At 42.3% G+C, this 17,271-nt stretch overlaps 1 protein-coding gene across 1 annotated transcript; it reads right to left on the bottom strand.

The window, feature by feature from the left end:
* Positions 1–424: 424 nt before the first annotated feature.
* On the bottom strand, positions 425–16,654 carry ppap2d (phosphatidic acid phosphatase type 2D). Its single transcript, XM_010730385.3, has 6 exons — positions 15,766–16,654; positions 4,602–4,759; positions 4,154–4,440; positions 3,964–4,021; positions 2,210–2,386; positions 425–1,973 (listed from the first exon to the last, which is right to left on the bottom strand). Exons 1-6 carry the CDS (start codon positions 15,971–15,973, stop codon positions 1,869–1,871), a joined length of 993 nt encoding a protein of 330 aa, XP_010728687.2. The 5' UTR covers positions 15,974–16,654; the 3' UTR covers positions 425–1,868.
* Positions 16,655–17,271: the final 617 nt, after the last annotated feature.

The following is a 17,271-nucleotide window of genomic DNA, read 5'->3' on the forward strand; positions in this document are numbered from 1 at the left end:
ATGGTAGCATGACCCCCTGAAACAGCCGATCATGCTTCACTGCATTCGAAAAGGACTAAGAGCAGTGAAGGGGCAAAGCGAGGAAGGGCATGAAAGGGAGAAAGAGAGAGTTGTAATGAAAGAAACTAGAGCACTGGAGTGGAAGATTCCAAACACAGGAGGTTAAATCACTTATCATTTCAGTGTTTTTGTTTCAGCCCAGATTTCTTTACCTCCTCACTGAGTCTGGTATCCAAAAATAACTTAAAATTGTAAATGGCTTATTTTACCAACTCTGCTCGGGAGTGGCCAGAGACAACGAGGTGACATAAATATTGTGACACTGAGATTGAGAAGTATGCTTGTGTCTGTTAGGCATGAAAGTGACTGCGGTGCATTACTTTTCAGTTTGCGGACACTAAAAATAAGGACAGAAGAAGTTAAAAACATTGAACATTCATTTTATTGGTTTGGTTTTTTTGAGTACAGTGGTTATTTCTGCCTTTCTGGCATTCACAGACAAAACAAAACAAAATAACAATAACTGGGAACACAAAAAATATAGCTTTCTGATAATATCTGTGGCTCAGTCTAGTAGTTACAACAGATACAACAGTAACTCTCCGTACCTGATCGACACAAATGTAAATACAAACACTTAATAAACATGTAAAAACTGTCCAAACCTGGAACTAATACTTTTGAAATTCTGTGTGGTTTATAAAATGAAACAGCTATTTACATTCAATTTGAATAATTATCATTTCAATAAAAACCAAAACAAATATAGTGTATGAGTCTGTCATTAACAAAAATAAACACTGATTATTTAATCTTGTGATAAAATATATAATAATGATTATAATTAGAAGGTTCCATTATGTACGTTCAAGTGCTATTAATAAAGATGCACAGGAGGGCCGCTGGGGTCACAGCCGTGTCGGCTCTCCTGTCAGAGTGGCATAAATCAAGGTGCAGCTCAGAGAGTCCGAGGACAAAAGTCAAAAGTTATAAAATTCAGTCAAACCTCCACCTCTGGGACACAGTCAAAGTGGTTAGTAAAGAAAAGTGGTAGCGATGAGGAATGGTCAGATTCCTCCTCATCACTGTCTTGATTACACAAAAAGACAGAATTGTATTACAGCACAAATACTTTTTTTTATATCTCTGCTTATGTTATTGTTTAGTCATAGTGATGTAGGGCAGTCTGATTAGAGCAGTGGCACATCAGGCCACTGAAGGAAAGATGTTTAGAAGCTGAAGTCCGTGCTTATTCCTCATCACTGCCAGTTCTATCACATGGCACAGAGCTGTCTTTACATCTGAGCTCTGATGGTCTTAGTTCACAGCTGCTGGCTGATGTTTTCAAGCTGAGCAAAGGATCAAAAAGAGGAGGCTGGCATTTTCTGCTCTCACAAAAAAGACCAAAGAGTGACCAGCTCTGCTATGAAAACTAAATGCACTGACCAAGAGCCTCCATCACAGAAGAAAACAAGTTAAAACGGGAAACTATTAACATTAGCAGCTTCTACAAATCCTTTTGAAAAATATACATTTGATTTTTTTTTTCCATGTATAAAAAAATATCTGCAATATTACTATGCAGTTCTTTTCACTGGACGGGTCTGACTTACAGTCAAATGTGCTTCTTGTATTTCACGTGTAAGTGTGTGAACATGTTAGATTACTCTATGAATGTATGTTTGTATGTGTATCAGTATGCCCAAAAGAGAGCAAGCACGTTAGATTGTACTCTTTAATCATATCCTTCTCTTAGAATGATTCCCTTTCTTAAAGACTGAAGTTTCTCTACTTTCCTCCTCCTGTGCTATCTGACTTTCTCCCTGTCCATCTTCTCTTATCTTCTAAATCCTGGAATGATGTGCCTGCTAACAGACAGTTTGCTGGCTGGACAGTGGACTCTCCAGGGACATGCTAGTGGGAGACAGGTCTGGACGGGCACAGGGCTTAAACATGGAGGAGATGTAGAAGGCCTGCAGGCGCAGAGACAAAACATGTCAGGAAACATACACAGACCACACACACTGCCAATCATTTAATGCTCATAAACACCACGAGAGATCAGAGTGAGGACGATGAGAGGGAAAGCCTATTGTTTAAGCTGACTCAGTCAACAGAGAGCAGAGAGAAACAAATCTTGTAAAGACGGAGATAATTGTTTTTCAAGATTATATAGACAATGAGAGGTTTTTTTATTTTTTCAACATACCACCCAGTAAGCAGTGAGCCCTCCTTGGATGAAGCCTGTAACGACATCAGTGGGGTGGTGCCGGTAGTCAGAGATGCGGGTGAGGCCAGTGTAGATGGCAATCATCACTAAGAGGAACTGTATTAGGGGGCGCAACAGCCGAGCTCCTCGCCACGACAACCGCGCCTGCAGGTAGAACTGCAAGAAAGAAGAATAATATTGTTATTATGTATAATAACTACAGAAATGTGGATGTATGCATTATATAATTCAACTTCAATAAACAAAGGCGGAGCCCTTTCAGTAAAACATACGACATCCACTCAGTCTGCTACCTAGAGGGGAAAGAGAAGCTTGGCACGAGTCCATTAATACTATCTAAGCCCCGTTTCCTCCCTTTGTTCATCCTCATCTCCTGCGCCAGTGCTGCAGCGCAGAATGGATGTTTGTATCTGTAGAAATGGGGTCACAGGGCGAACATGATGCAGCTTTATGAGGTGGCTGAAGTTTGTCTGGACCTGTTAAAAGCTGGGGAGCACGTGGCCTACATTCCTGCGGTGAGGCCGACCCTCACCGGGTCCTTCTCTCCCTCTCCTATCCCAGCTGAAAGCAGGTGTCACTGTTACTGCCTTAAACACTAGCAGCTGGCCACGGTCCGGGTGGCATGTTGCTACAGGTTTGACACAGTCGCTCCAGGTTGTCTGCAGTCTGCTCAAGCACTAGCTAGCAACAACCTCACATGCAAGGGTTTGTGTTTGTGCCTGCGGTGTGAGGAGAAACAATGGAGTAAGATGTGGAGAGGAGAGAAAAATAACGAACACTGAGCCCCTTGTTTTTCTCAGACCACTTCTTCCTTTCAGTACTTTTACCCTTTTATTCCTTTGACTCAGTCTTCCCCTACTCATCCCTGTGCGTCTCTTTTTGGTCAGAGACGAGCTGCTTTTCATTTGGACTTCTATAGTGTTAAGTGCAAATAGGGGAGAGCTCATCCTCACTTCATTTAATTGATGTTTTCATTTAATTCGTTTCGATCTTTTAGTAAATGATGGGGAATACATGGTGAATATGGACAGCATTTGTTTAAGAATGTGCATTTGTCTTCATCTAATGGTTATTTTCTCTCTCACAATGTACCAATGACTACTGGGCAGAGCAGTGTGTATTAAAAAGGAAGAGAAAGATGAAGAGATGGGGGGAGACTGGGGATGGGGGGTGCATGGGGGGGTGTCTCTAGCTGAAAGAAGCCTGTCGATCTCTCAGCAGGCATATTCAGCCCTCCACCCCCTCCTCTAAATGAGACCCACAACAAGGCCTCCTCTGTCTGTGTAGTCTCTTCATCTATTCATGTTCCCCCTGGAAAACATTCTCCCTCTTTCTCCAACCCACCCCCACCCACACATCCACTCTCTCCCCCTCCTCCCTGTCTCTCTGTCTCACCAGCTCTTTCAGTTGGAAGCAGGATGCCTTTGGAGAATAGCTGCTCTCAAAGATCTCCTCCCTCACGATCAGGAAGTCTGAATATATTTAACAACACATGCCTCTGTGTGTGTGTTTGCGCATGTTTAATTAGCTTATCTAGTTAAAAGTTGCACAGAGTGTTCTTGGACCTCTAGCGATTGGTGATCGGTCTCTAATAAGTGAACTGAAAGTGAGAGCTGTAATATTTTTCCAACACTGTAAACACGGTACAAAATACTGTAATTACACAAGCTCGGGTCACTGTGAAGGTCACATTCCAGATGTGTGCGTATGTATTTCAAATTAGTGGGACTTACTGCCAGATAGAGCATGGTGTACATTGCGAAGGAAGCATGGCCGGAAAAAAAAGACTTCCTGAAAGAGAACATAAATAAATGACAAAGGTTACACATTAACTTCTATTCACTCACTAGTCGAGCTATTGTTTACCACACCTTCAGCAAACAAAATCATTTTTTAATTGAAAAAACACATATGCACACACACCTTGCTTCTTCCACCATCTTCTGATTAGGCTGCTTGCATACGACCTGGGATATGTAGCTGCCTGTAGTGCAGTTGATGGACGCATAGGTGATGTTACAGACAGAGAGGAAGTTAGGGCGCAGGCGTCCCACACTTAGCTTGGCCATATTGGTGAGAGACTGACCCACACAGCAACCAAACAGGAAGCTTCCCAGCTCCTTGTACAGGCATGACACATAGCAGTTTCGAACAAAGGCCCGTGAGTGTACACCTCGGAAGCGCACCCGATAGCATTCCCCTAATGCGATCTGAGACAAGGAAAAACAGGTTAAGACATAAGTCATACAGTACAGCTATACAAATACGATAATATTTAAAGTATGTTTGTTTCAACAAACACATACTTACATATATTAAAGTTATAAGAAATTGAACTCACTGCTGAAACCAACAGCTAAGGTTGTCTTACCGCTATGCCAGTGATGGCTATACCACCAGCAATGAGCAGGCTGTCAGGGATGGCCTCTCTATCCACGTAGGGATAAGTGATGCTGGCATCTCCACAGAAGAAGCCTCGCCTGTACGGAGTCACTGCCTTCAACTCACACGCAAAGAATGGGATGGAGGCTAATGAGATGTAGGAGAGAGAGGGAGGGGAGACAGACAAAAAAAACAAAACAAAAGATGGCTTGATGAATGTCTGTGAGCATGTGGTCCGTGCAAAAAAAAAGATAACGGAGACAGAGAGGGTAAGACACAGAGATACTCCTGTCTGACAGGGCCATGAAGAGAGCAGCTTTAAAAGGGATCAGTCATCTGGTGACATGATTTCCAGATTCCTGGAAGATGAAGCATTCCACACATAGCTGTGTGGAATCAGAAGGAAGAAGGGATCAGAGGTAAGAAGGGATGACAGACAGACTGATAGGGAGATGGAAACAACAGCAAGAGAATTAAGATGAGGAAGGAGGAAGAATATATTAAGAGGGAATGATACACAGAAAATGTCAGTGTGCCAAACATAAAGGACAATAAACTCACTGTATAAAGAGCAAGGTGTTGTTTAACAATCTGGTCTTATGTTAACAATTGTTCTGCTTGTGTGTTCACTGTGTTTCCTGGTTGGTCACTAATTATGAGAAGTCTGTATCAGGTGAATGGCAGTCAAGGTCTGACATGCTTAAGCAAACAAACCTCACAGCCTGATGGTGAAAGTTCATTGTGAAAGAAAAGTTGCACAACGATTTAATGACTAAAAGGGAGATGGCAGATAAAGTCCCCAGAAACAATGACTGAGTTACACAGCTTTTATTCTGTGTTATACTTCAAACTAATAACCAGCAGGGCTGTAAAAGCCAGCCCAGCATGTCCATTTCGTTGTCCCTTATCCCATGTCCCCTTGTCACCCCATGGAATGCAGCGAGAACATGGGACTAATCATTAACCTCTGTGCCTCTTCCTGTCATCCCAGGCCTGCTGGTTGGCTGGAAAGCACCCAGGCCAAAACACTGCTCCTGCCAGGGAATCTCTTAGACTACGTGACTGAATAGTGCACAGGATACACACTCAAAATCAGGCCAAAAGGAACAACACACAAACACACACTGAAACCCGCAAACAATGGCACGCAAACATGTTTTTAAGCATACCTGACCTACTAAAGGTAACTGTGTGTACTATAAAACTCTCATATCGCTCATTCAACCTCAGTGAACTGATTAACAAGTATAACAAGGGAAATAATCTATAGTTTTGAGGTTATCAGCACAGAAAAGGTGACTCTTAACAGCTGTGTGACAAGAGCCGAGACAGAGCCAGACTGGATTAAGAACATTATTCTGTAGTGAAAAGTTTGCGTTGGTGACCTCTGTAGTCAAAGTCATGCTGCCCTAACAGAAAGACAAAACACAGATAAAAGCTAGCGTCTTTCAATATATTTTAAGAGAGGCCTTGGTAAGAAAAGGAGTGGGAAACACACTGCAGCTAGATATCAGAGGCTGTGACGCCAAAGGAGAGAGAGAGAGAGAGAGAGAGAGAGAGAGAGAGAGAGAGAGAAAGATAGGAAGCACCTCTCATCTGATCCTCATCTCATTCACCACATCTTTGAGTATCTCCTTACACACACCTACATAAATTCTGCTCAGTCACGCACGTCAAGTCATGTACCTCATGGAACGCACACGTCCACATGCAGGTCACAAACAGGTGCTATCTGTTTTATTTTAGACAAAAGAATTTCTGATAATGGAGCTATTCACATCTATTTTTAGGTTTTGATGCTGTCTGTCCAGAGTTCCTTCCCTTATAACAAGTGCCAATTGTATCTTCTCAAACAACTGGATTATTATATTATGCATTTAGTACATCATGTGATGCAATCCATTCAAATAATCCTAGTATTAATTCTGTCTCTCTAGTCTCTTATATCGAATATAATCTTATATTGTCTTTTAATGTTGAAATCTGCTGATACTATGTTGTGACCACAGTTACATTACATTACATATCTTTAGGAGGAGTAATATTAGAGAAAAGTACATGCTTGAAGTAATTCTAACTAGTTTATATTAGCTAAGATCATTGTCGTCCTTTTCTAAGTTTAAAAATAAATATCCTGTGTGAAGCCGTCTTGGTTTCTTTCCGCCACCTGCATAAAATGCACACACATCTTTTAATCTCCTACCCATAATCCCATTATCTGTCTGTGTATGTGTGTGTCATACCTTGGTTGTGTCCTGCAAAGATATGACTAGTTCATCTCCGGTTCAAGTTGAGTGGTTGTGCAGATTTTTTTCATATGATAATAATGCACTGCACTCCACTTTAAATATGTTTTAACTAAAACAGTTGCAGCGTGCTGGCCTGACCTGTGTTTGTACTATATGTGTATGTCAGAAGGAGGCAAGAAAAACTATGTGTGTGTGAAAGAGATGAGTATGATAAGGCATAATAATCTACACATTTTAATCAAAGTATCATTGTAATTTTAATATTCAAAGTAATGCTTTTGACAGTTGATCACTGACCATTGATTGAGGGATGAAAGTTTAGAGTTAAAAACCGTATAATCACAGTTACCTCTTATTGTACAAGACGGCTGTCTTTTATGCAAGACTGGACATGCTACATTTTCTTCTGAAATGTGTTTTATGATTATATTTTGGCAAATGTTGCAACAGAAAGTGCAGCATTTGACATTTAATCAGGTCAGTTTTGTGGCAAATAGAGGCCTTTCACTGCTTTCAACCATCCATTAACAGGATTGGTCTGTGTCCTCATCAGATTCTGCTAGTGCTCTCTCAATAATCAATATTTTGCTGCATTGACAGGGAGGTAATGGGCACATTCTCCATTAACGACCCTCTGTGGTTACAGTAGGAACATGGACTTCTTGAGGGATCATTTTCCATACATATGGGGGACTAATGGGAGCAATGAAGTGCTGAGCCAGATAGCAGCATATTTAATGACCTCAGGCCTGCCGGTACTTATGGCTTGTGTTGTTTTCCCATTTTTGCATGAAGTTCAGAGACGGACTCGACACTAATGGCCATGAACCAACGATCACTCCACAGTTGCAAAGCTTCTCAATAAAATAAATCCACCAAACTGACCGCAAATTGCAGAAATTATCAGTGCTGTACAATCCTATACAAATTACAAGCTCCTTTGTCACAGTCAACCTCTATGCTTTACAACTACATTACAACAGTTTTCACAACAAGACACAAAAACACTCCAGAGACCCTCACATCATCTGTCAGGCAGCTGTGAGCAAACCTCTGCACCTGGCCAAGACATGCTCAAAAGAGAGCCAGGCCAGGAAAGCTTGAGAGGGGACCCAAAAGGAGGCGGAGGAGTGGGTCGGCTTACACAGCTAGGCCAAAATGTGCTGCTCGCTGGGCCTGACACTCAAAGCAGGAATGCTTTCAAATAGTCAAAAGGGATAGAAAGAAAGAAGGGGGAGAGGAGAGGAGAGGAGAGGAGAGGAGAGGGAGGGAGGAAGGAGAAGAGGAGGAATGAGAGCCGAGGGGATATGTGCCTCACTCTAAGAAAGTCTTCTGGTTCTAATTTACACATCTATGACCACAGCCCAGAATGAGCTCACTGTAAGGGGAGAACAACAACAACCAAAAGCAAGAAATAATGAAAAAAAAAACAGAAAAAGTGAGCGGAAAAAAAAGAGGGCAGATGGTAGTTGCTCATCGACATGCATTGCGGTCATATTGCTAAACATCTGCTGATCAATATAGCATCAGACTAAAAACTAGGCTAAAATACATGGCCAGGAGGCTCAAAAATTGACAAATGGGGCTGAGGGCAGTTATACTGGGGTGAGAGAAAACTGGAGATATGGGGCCAAGAGAGATGCAGCAAGGGTTTCTCTGCAGAGAACAGCAGACGGAGGCCATTAGTGGTGGTTCTGGAATGTGAGGGTCAGAGTTCTGGGCTCTGCTGGGACCCGCTCTGTAAACACGACCCCACCTCAACCAGCAGAATACCCCCCCAACACACACACACACATACAGACTCAAAACACACACACATAAAAACCACACTGGGATGCAAACAAACCAAAGCCACGGCCACATAGACTAACAGACAACCAAACAAACCACCAAAAAACCCACCAGCACCTGGAAGAAAAACTAACCAACCAAATAAACCACACTACAGCCAAACAATCCTGAAGGCATGCACTGAGGCAAACAGACTGTTCACTATCACAGACCTAAATGAACTTCTGTGGATGCCGTTGGATAAACAGTATGTTCATCCTCAGAGATTAGCACAATACTCTACCTAAAGCTAAATCTAAGCCACAATAATAGCCATCTCCTTCATCATACCCAATAATGTGTGACTATACAGGCCTTGTTCTTGTTGGCCCTTTGATAGAACTGGAGGACAAACAATTAGTGACCTGTTAACATACCGTCCATCTGGCCTGCAGTTTAGGACTGGGCTGAGTTTGGGCTGTAGCCCAGCTTGCTATAGCACCGTTTAGGGGTGGTCCACCCTCACTGGGCCCCTCACCAGCTTGCATGTGCCAGTCTTTCCCAACTAAATTTTAAGCAGCATGTTTACCTTCAAGTCAACCTTGCAAAATAATAATAAGCTGGTGAACTGAACTGTGAAATGTCGTAATTTGAATCTTTGCAAGCATGATAATCCCTGGTAACGACATTATAGGAAGCAGTGTGACGGCCTGCCTAACATGCTCATAAACTGGGCTGGGTGGGTTTGTACGGTTATTTGTGCAATAATGACTTTAACTGCACAAAGCTGCCTCCATAAAGTAGCCTTGGTCTGTTCTTTCATCTAATCACTATTCAGTTGGAGTCAGGTACTTTAAGGTCAAAGCCAAGTCTTTTATGTTCCACCTGATATTAAAAAAAAGTCTTTGTTTGTAGAGGCAGTACAGGAAGAGACTGCATGCACTATCACACAGGTTCACACAAAACAGACACACACACAGACTATCGTACCATAGGGAAGGTAACACTTAAACAGGAGATGAAGTCATTCACACTAAGGCTGTGATTATGATTGGCAACCACAAACTGCCACAAACCCAATTAAAGTACTGTGTGTGTATATGGGTGTATGTGAGAGTGTCCTAGATGGTGTTTCTTTCCTGTTCATCCTTGGAGGATGGAGAGATGGGATACGGGTGAGTGGTGTTCTCCTGTGCTGACACACACCTGTTTTTTTTCCATAGCTGAATGTATTATTCTGAGAGACTGTTCTGTTTTGTCTGCCCTGATGGCAGCACAAAGAGTCAAATCAGTGAAGAACAAAGAGGGACTGGAGAGCCACAACAGTCTTGGATCTCTGCTATCATCAGCATCTGCTGCTGCTGGACTCACAGGCTCACAGGTTTGTCTTAATGGTAAGACATATAGTGGATGTATCCACCTCATATGCAGTGGCAAAAACAGCGCATAAAGAAAGGGACAGCGAGAAACAGCTGAGAGTACCTTGCTAGTTGAAAATGCTAATATTTATGGAAGCTTTTGATGCACAATATCTACAAACTCACACACAGCAGAAGAAAGTGTACGTTTCTTGTGAGCAAGGTGGTTCCAACTGCCTTTATGTTGCTTTGTCTTCCAACAATGCACCAGGAGAGCTCTTCCTTTTTGTCACCGCCACTGTTACTGTTACTGCTGGCCAGTGGAGACATGCTTCCCACAGCTGCTTCTGTTCTCTCCACACATCACTGACCTGCTTCCTGGAGCCCGGCTCTGGAGTTCAGGGCATGAGTGGTGAGGTCTAAAGTGGTCTGTCTGTCTTGCCTTCCTGATTCAGCCGGAACATAAAGGGCCCGCCACTCTGGTATGTACCTTGGAAACTTTAAAGAAGATCTTTAGTGGATTTTTGCGGTATGAAGGTAAGGGTGTGCAGTGAGGTAAGGGCTGGCAGTCTGCAATGTGAAAACGACACAGGGTTGTGGTTGGGACTGCAGGGGAGGTCTTTGGCATGGGGCGGCCTGACTGCGGTAGTACTGTATGTATGGAAAGAGTTGAGGGCTGCAGGGTTGTTTTGTCAGTGTGTTTTGGTTTGCGGGGAAACATGCAGTTGCACAACTTCATAGTGGAACATGAGAAGATGAAGGGAGGGAAGCAGGTGAGCTGTGACACAATGATAAAATGGTCTCGATGATGGGTAACCATGCCATGGCGCCAAAGGGGGCTGTCTGAGTCTTCTTATGGGGGAACAGACAGAAGATGACGAGTCATTAATTCTGACAGACGCAAAGGCGGGGCTACAGGCTGTATTTGGATTCAGACACTTTGCTGGTAAACCTCTCCAAACCCATTCTAGCTAATGAGCACTGAGGATTAGAGTACTACACACATCTTTATTCACTCATTACAGCTAATACCTATGGACCACCCTGGGCACTTACGGAATTGCCATCGAGGAGAAGATTGCAGCTGCCTCATTAAAAGTACATTTGAAGCTATTTGCTGTCTGAACAGTTCCTATACTTCTCAGTACAACTTCCTCACTAGGACATGAACAGACAGCTGTGGATAAGATCCCTCAGGCGCCCCTGGGTCTGACCTCCGACCCCTACTGTAGATCCTCAACCCCTTCTCTCTTTCCACACCTCACTCTACTCTCCCATCCTGGGGCTGTTTACTCATTCAGGCTCTTACTTGCCCCTTAGCCTTCAGGCAACTGAGGCATTTTGAAGACCTGAGCTGGCTCTGGTGTGCTAATGGGTGAAGGAAGATGTATCGACAGCCAAATACATGTGCCTATGTAGACAGTCTAAGGAAGAGTGCAGCTAATGGATTCCTGAATCTTTGCAGTGCTGTCAAATGGGAAAGAGATGCAATAATACACTAACGAGGGAGAGTAAGCAAAATCTCTTTCTCCATCTCTAGCTAATGATTTGACTGAGCCATTTTTAATGGCTCGCCATCTGTCAGCCACAGAGTGACGCCAGTGTGTTTCATAACTTCAAAATGCGTGTTTGATCAGGGCCTAAAACATGCAGCAAAACACGACTGGCGAATTTGTCAACAAACAGCACGCACATGGCAGCTGTAGTAGGGTGTCCACATTCGCAGCCACGATGACGCATACACAAAAACACCCACACCCAAACATTTACACATGAGCACGCACACATACAATCACATAGGAAACAATTTAATATTCCTGGCCCTTTACGCGCTGACATGCTGTGACGTGTTGGCTTCTTGCTGCTTCGCTCACTTGGCAGCTTTCTCTGCCAAAAGAACAGAATCAGGAATCCTAAAAGATAAACCCGCCATCCGCCCAAAACACACACACACACACACACACACACACACACACACACACTCACACCTTGCTACATGGCTCGAACACCTTCAGTCCCAAAATAGAGTTTGTTCAAGGAGAACAGTAGAACAAAAGAAAGGGGCAAATACAGAGATAAGCTGGAAAGAGGGAGCCCTTTTAGGATTCAGATCTCTTAGGTAGATACCAGTCCTCGCGTCCTAGCATGCTGCTTCAAGTCTAGAACAAGAACAACTCACACACCACAGTGATCAACTGATTCCAGCTTTCTCTTTCTACTGTATGGCAAAAAAACTAGTTCTGTGTTTATTGAGTGATATGACTTTTTTACTTTTTTGTTTTAAATCTATGCAATTTATCTACCGTGTGAATGATTTCTTCTCCTTTGTGTTATTTTAACTCAGCCTAACATCTTATGCATATCAAGTATGAGACTATTTCACAATTAACCTCCAGAAAAAAGGTCAAGCCTAGTGGCAATTATAATGTTTCTCTAAGCCGTATAAGCTAATAGAGGGCTTTCGAGTGTCACTTCCAATCATTTCCCAATTACTCTTAAGAGAGCCAATAACTAGCTTTATTGGGGTGATGAGAGAGTAAGGACCACCTGTGTGGGAGGGAAACAGCAGTGCAGGCTGGGAGGCCTGTCCCTGCGTGCCCGGCATATATGGCAAGCAGCCGACACCTCCTGACCCCTGGGTGGCTGGACACTATATCTTGGATCCAGCCACAGGGCACAGATTCTGTCTGCTCTCTCTCTTTTAAACCCATGTAGTCCCACTGGTAATGCACGTAGACACACAAGCAAACACTTGTAAATGGCAACTTCCATGGAACCTACTGACACTGAGCTAAATCAGAACAATCCATCTTTGTGAAGCATCTCTCTTGTGCATGTCAGAACAGCCCCATTAAAAACACTGCCTCATGACTGGAATACAACAATGTAAGACAGGTCTGGTGTTGAGTAATAGTCTGATCAGGTACCCTGAGTCAAAACCTCATTGCGTTCAAATTCATTCCTAAACTTAAATGTGTTTAACTACTAAAACACATAAAGAGAGGCTGTGAAACCTTCAGATCAATGTGGAATCCCTCTTCAGTTGATAACATAATTAGGATTGGATGCTTCAGGCTAAAATTCCAGTAGTGAATGAGCCCCTTTACAGGATAAATAATGCTGGCGGGTCAGTCGTCTGAGGAGATCTGATAATGACATTTTTTAGAGAAAATTGGGTTAGTCAGAGATAAGTGGTTTTAACTTAAATAAGGGCCTGATTCATTTTTACTGAGTAATGGCATACACTGACAAATAGCCACAGATGAGTCAAGGTCAGGCCTCTGCTGACAAGATGGTTATGTGGGCAGGATGCAGACAGACAGTCATGAATCTGTAAGTGATCTAACATCTAATAAGCTCTGCCAGTAGCAAGAATGAGTGCAACAATATGTTATACCTGACTGTATCGTTCAATATTATGCTCTCATTTTAGTACACATAGTGTATTGAACAAGTCACCACTCTGAAACCTTACACTTTTTGAAAATCATACATTGAAACGCATCAACTCAAACCGGGACTTTTGCGATTGTTACATCCATCGCAAGAAGGCGAACTCATTTTAAAAGGATATTTCAGTCACAAGACTAACTGACTCTCTAAATCCTCTCAGCTGTGTCTAGCTTGAGGCTCAGTGACTCAGTCTCAGTGTTGTAATCTAGTCAGCGGGGAAATAAGAGGGGTCAGGGCACGCAATTTTGTGAGAAAGTACAGCAAGTGGCATGCTCAGTGTGTGTCTGAGGAGGAGAACTGAAAGAGATCATTCCTTCCTTAGTGCTGACTGATGCTCGGTCGCTAGCCACTTCCTAAACTCAGAACAAAGCAGCTGACAAGTGTGCAGAGTGAACAGCTAATAGCATACCTGCAGGGGTTAAGAATAACACGGCACGGAAACTGACTGCCTCGTACTGTCGTTTTGTTTGCCAGGCAACTTCACTGCTTTAACTGCCAACAAGACTGAGACCTGTCGGTCTGCCTAGACAGGTTCCGCCTCCCCTGTGTTTGCTCCCGGTTCGAATAGTCTCTCGTGTACACAACACTGATGCTCCAATCCCTATAGTCATGTGAGAAAACAACATGAAACTTACGACACTATATTTTATCTCACGCTTCAGTAAAAATCACATTCTTGTACAGCAGGTGCCTAAGTGAAGCTTCAGGCCCCACAGACAGAACAGAGGTGGAAAGTAAATAAGTACTTTTACTCAAGTCCTGTAAGAGTCCAGTACCACCCTAAAGTAGTAATTTCACTGATTTTGACATTTAAATACTACAACATTTAAGAAAGCAATATTGTTCTTTCTCCTCCACTAAATTTCCCTGACAGCTTTGGTCACTAGACTCTTAATGTTATACATGCAAACATAGAATTATCTCCTAAAATGTGATTCATTACTGTAGTTTGAATGAGCTAAACACATGGATTAGTTCTACCAAGCACAACATGGACAAAGAGTATGTCATTAAAATGCAAATAATACAACTTTGGGAACGTATTAACATATTACATATTAGTTATTCATGTAACTAAAGGATTTGGAGACATTTTCTGGCACTAAAAGGTTTAATCTCACTATTATGGTAATTTATTACCTATGAGGGCACAAGGAGATAATCTGTCATCGTATTAAGTCTCAACTTATTCAACTGAGGCAATCCTTCTTAACATGCTGCTTGAAATTAAATCAAAAACCCAATAAGACCACATATTATCACACAGAGGTGTCTGATATTGTTTGTGATTAATGTGAATTTTCATTATCTGTCATTTCTAAAGTAAAAATACATCTACAAGCTTGTTGTTCTTCCATTTAAAGACTTTGGGGTTTTGATTTGCAGAATGGGCAAACATCATTGTATTGTGTTAGTAAGTAGTCTTTAGTTTCAGCAATTTAACTGGACAATGACGTGAAAAAACAAAAACAAATGATTGATGGATTCATTTATTATATAAATAAGCATTACTTGTCACATTAACAAATCCACTGCCAAGTGATATCCATTAGTAGATTATAATAGAGAAACTCACTCTGACCTCTTCTTTGTTATGGCTCTGTCAGTGAGTTGTTGTTACTAATGTTTGTAATTCTTTTGAAAACTGCTACTTATTAATGTAATTGAATTATAGGCCTTGTCCAACCATGCCAACTGTGCACTGTTGATGATCTGTGGGTGAGGGAGCTCTAAAGCTCTCAAGTGAACAGAGGTAATTTTCGGCACGAGAACACAATCACGGGGCATGTTTTTATCCCGATTCCCACGTTCTTCTCCCGGGAACTTTGGGGGGGTTACCATGGGAACAGATGAATTCCCGGGACAGCTCTGCTCCTGCCAGCTGAGCCCCCCCCCCCTCCACCCTCTCTCCCTCTCCGGCCCCCACGTGTACAGAGGGGGGGGGAACAAGCTGAAAGTTTGAACAGTTTCCATTTGACTTCTGGAAAAATGCTTTGCAGCTTCGTTAACTTTAACAAATCCGATGTGTTTTTTCCCTCCCCTAGCGAAAAAAGCAGCTTGGTCTAACCTCCTTCTAACCTTCAAAAAGGTAATATGATCTACAAAGCTGGTGTTGACATTATGAAAGCTGACAGACATGCGTGGGTCCTTCAGAATGATTAAAGGTTAGTTATTGTGACTGAAGCTTTCAAATGGTGCAAATTGTGTGTTTAAGGTGGAATTGGTTGTTAATCTGCAGTTATTCCATAAAAAACAGGAAAACAAGCTGTTTACCTAAGGTCAAAACCATTAATGGAAAATAAATAAATAGACTTATTCTTACCAACACAGAGACATATTACATCCAAACCGACAAGCATCTTCCTCTTGGTGCAAAACGAGCTTTCCTCCTCAGGTTGGGCGAGGAAATGTTTGCCAGCCCCGTTTTCCTTCCCTTCCCCGGATCCGCCGCTGTCAGCTAACCGCAGCTGGAGCTCCGCGTCCCGGGGCAGCGTGTTGCTGTGGGTACCGGTGGAATTGAACTTCTGCATGTCTTTAACTAAATATGTTAATGACAATGTTTTTACAAAAGTAGTTGCAATAAGTCCGTTTTGTTGTAGCTCGTTGATAAAAAAAAAAAAAATCCACCAAACTTTTCAGTCCATCCGTCGTCGGTGCAACAAATGTCCACGAAATGTCATGTCAACGAAAGTTTGACAGCACCGGACCCTGGTCAACCAAACAACCACACAACCAACCGCAAGGTGAGGTTACACGTTTCTCTTCAAGAAAAAAAAAGAAAAAAAAGCAGAGAGATAGAAAGGTGGAAACTACGAGGGAAACATCCGAGAAAAACTTTAAAACCTCCCAACTAACTTCTTCTGAGTGGGAGCGTGTTGGACTCTGCTCTCTCAAAACGTCCTGAACGCACCAGGATTCACAATCATGTCAAAAACACGTGAACGAAAAACACACAACACTTTTGCGCAACCTTTCAAAATAAAGTTCTCCCTCGATGAACGTTGATCGACTAAGTGTGAAAAATTAAAGTTTTTTTTTTTTAAATCGTATGATTTCCGGTGTTATTCGGTTTGACTTGACGCAGCTCTGATTAAAAACACAACAAAAATCAATGCGTAAATAATGAGCAGGCTCACAACATGTTCAACCTGACCTGACAGCAATGTAGTAGTGACTGCTCCTGGTCTCCTTTCCCATTAAACTGTCCCACCCATGTGAGGACACGTCCCACATACAGCTCCTGCCCTTCCCCAGTATAATAAAGCAGATTAAAGGACATTTTATTTGCGTTTGCACTGCAGTAAAGAAACAGCAGCGACTCTTTTCCATAAGCTATTTTACTAACAAAGAGACACTTAATGCACTCTGCTCAGTTGTGGTTTCATTCTGGCTTAGCTAGACAGAAAAAAAAAGTAATCAATTATCCTTTATTTTGATATATAATCATATTTATTGCACCATCTGTGCCTTTAAACATGCAAGACTGGCGGTTTGATTTTTCCACAATATTGACTACTGCTGTTTGATCGCCTGCCAATGCACTAGACAGATAGAATAAATAAATAAATAAAGACAGACAGACAAAACACAATCTATATGATATAGTTCCCCCAAAAAGATTATGAGAATTTTAAGAAATCTTATAAGCACAATTTTTTATGGATATATATATCAATCAATTAGCTGCATATGCCCTTTGATTCCTCAGTGATGAAGAGTTGTGGTTGTTTTTATTGCCTTTTTGTGTGGTAAGGGTTTTCCTGCCACCTGGTGTTAAGACAGAGGTTTCTCAGTATTTTCAAACTGTTTAGTCAGTTGTAGTTTGTCA

The sequence above is a fragment of the Larimichthys crocea genome, chromosome XII (genome assembly GCF_000972845.2).
Source record: "Larimichthys crocea isolate SSNF chromosome XII, L_crocea_2.0, whole genome shotgun sequence".
Taxonomy (NCBI): Eukaryota; Metazoa; Chordata; class Actinopteri; family Sciaenidae; genus Larimichthys; species Larimichthys crocea.

What these genes read in the sequence shown, in the direction of transcription:
- ppap2d (XM_010730385.3), bottom strand. Translation starts at nt 15,973, where the DNA reads ATGCAGAAGTTCAATTCCACCGGTACCCACAGCAACACGCTGCCCCGG. An exon ending in TAGCCATCACTGGCATAGCG is followed by an intron (nt 4,441 to 4,601) that starts GTAAGACAACCT and finishes TCCTTGTCTCAG; the next exon opens with ATCGCATTAGGGGAATGCTA. An exon ending in GGCTCACTGCTTACTGGGTG is followed by an intron (nt 1,974 to 2,209) that starts GTATGTTGAAAA and finishes CTGCGCCTGCAG; the next exon opens with GCCTTCTACATCTCCTCCAT.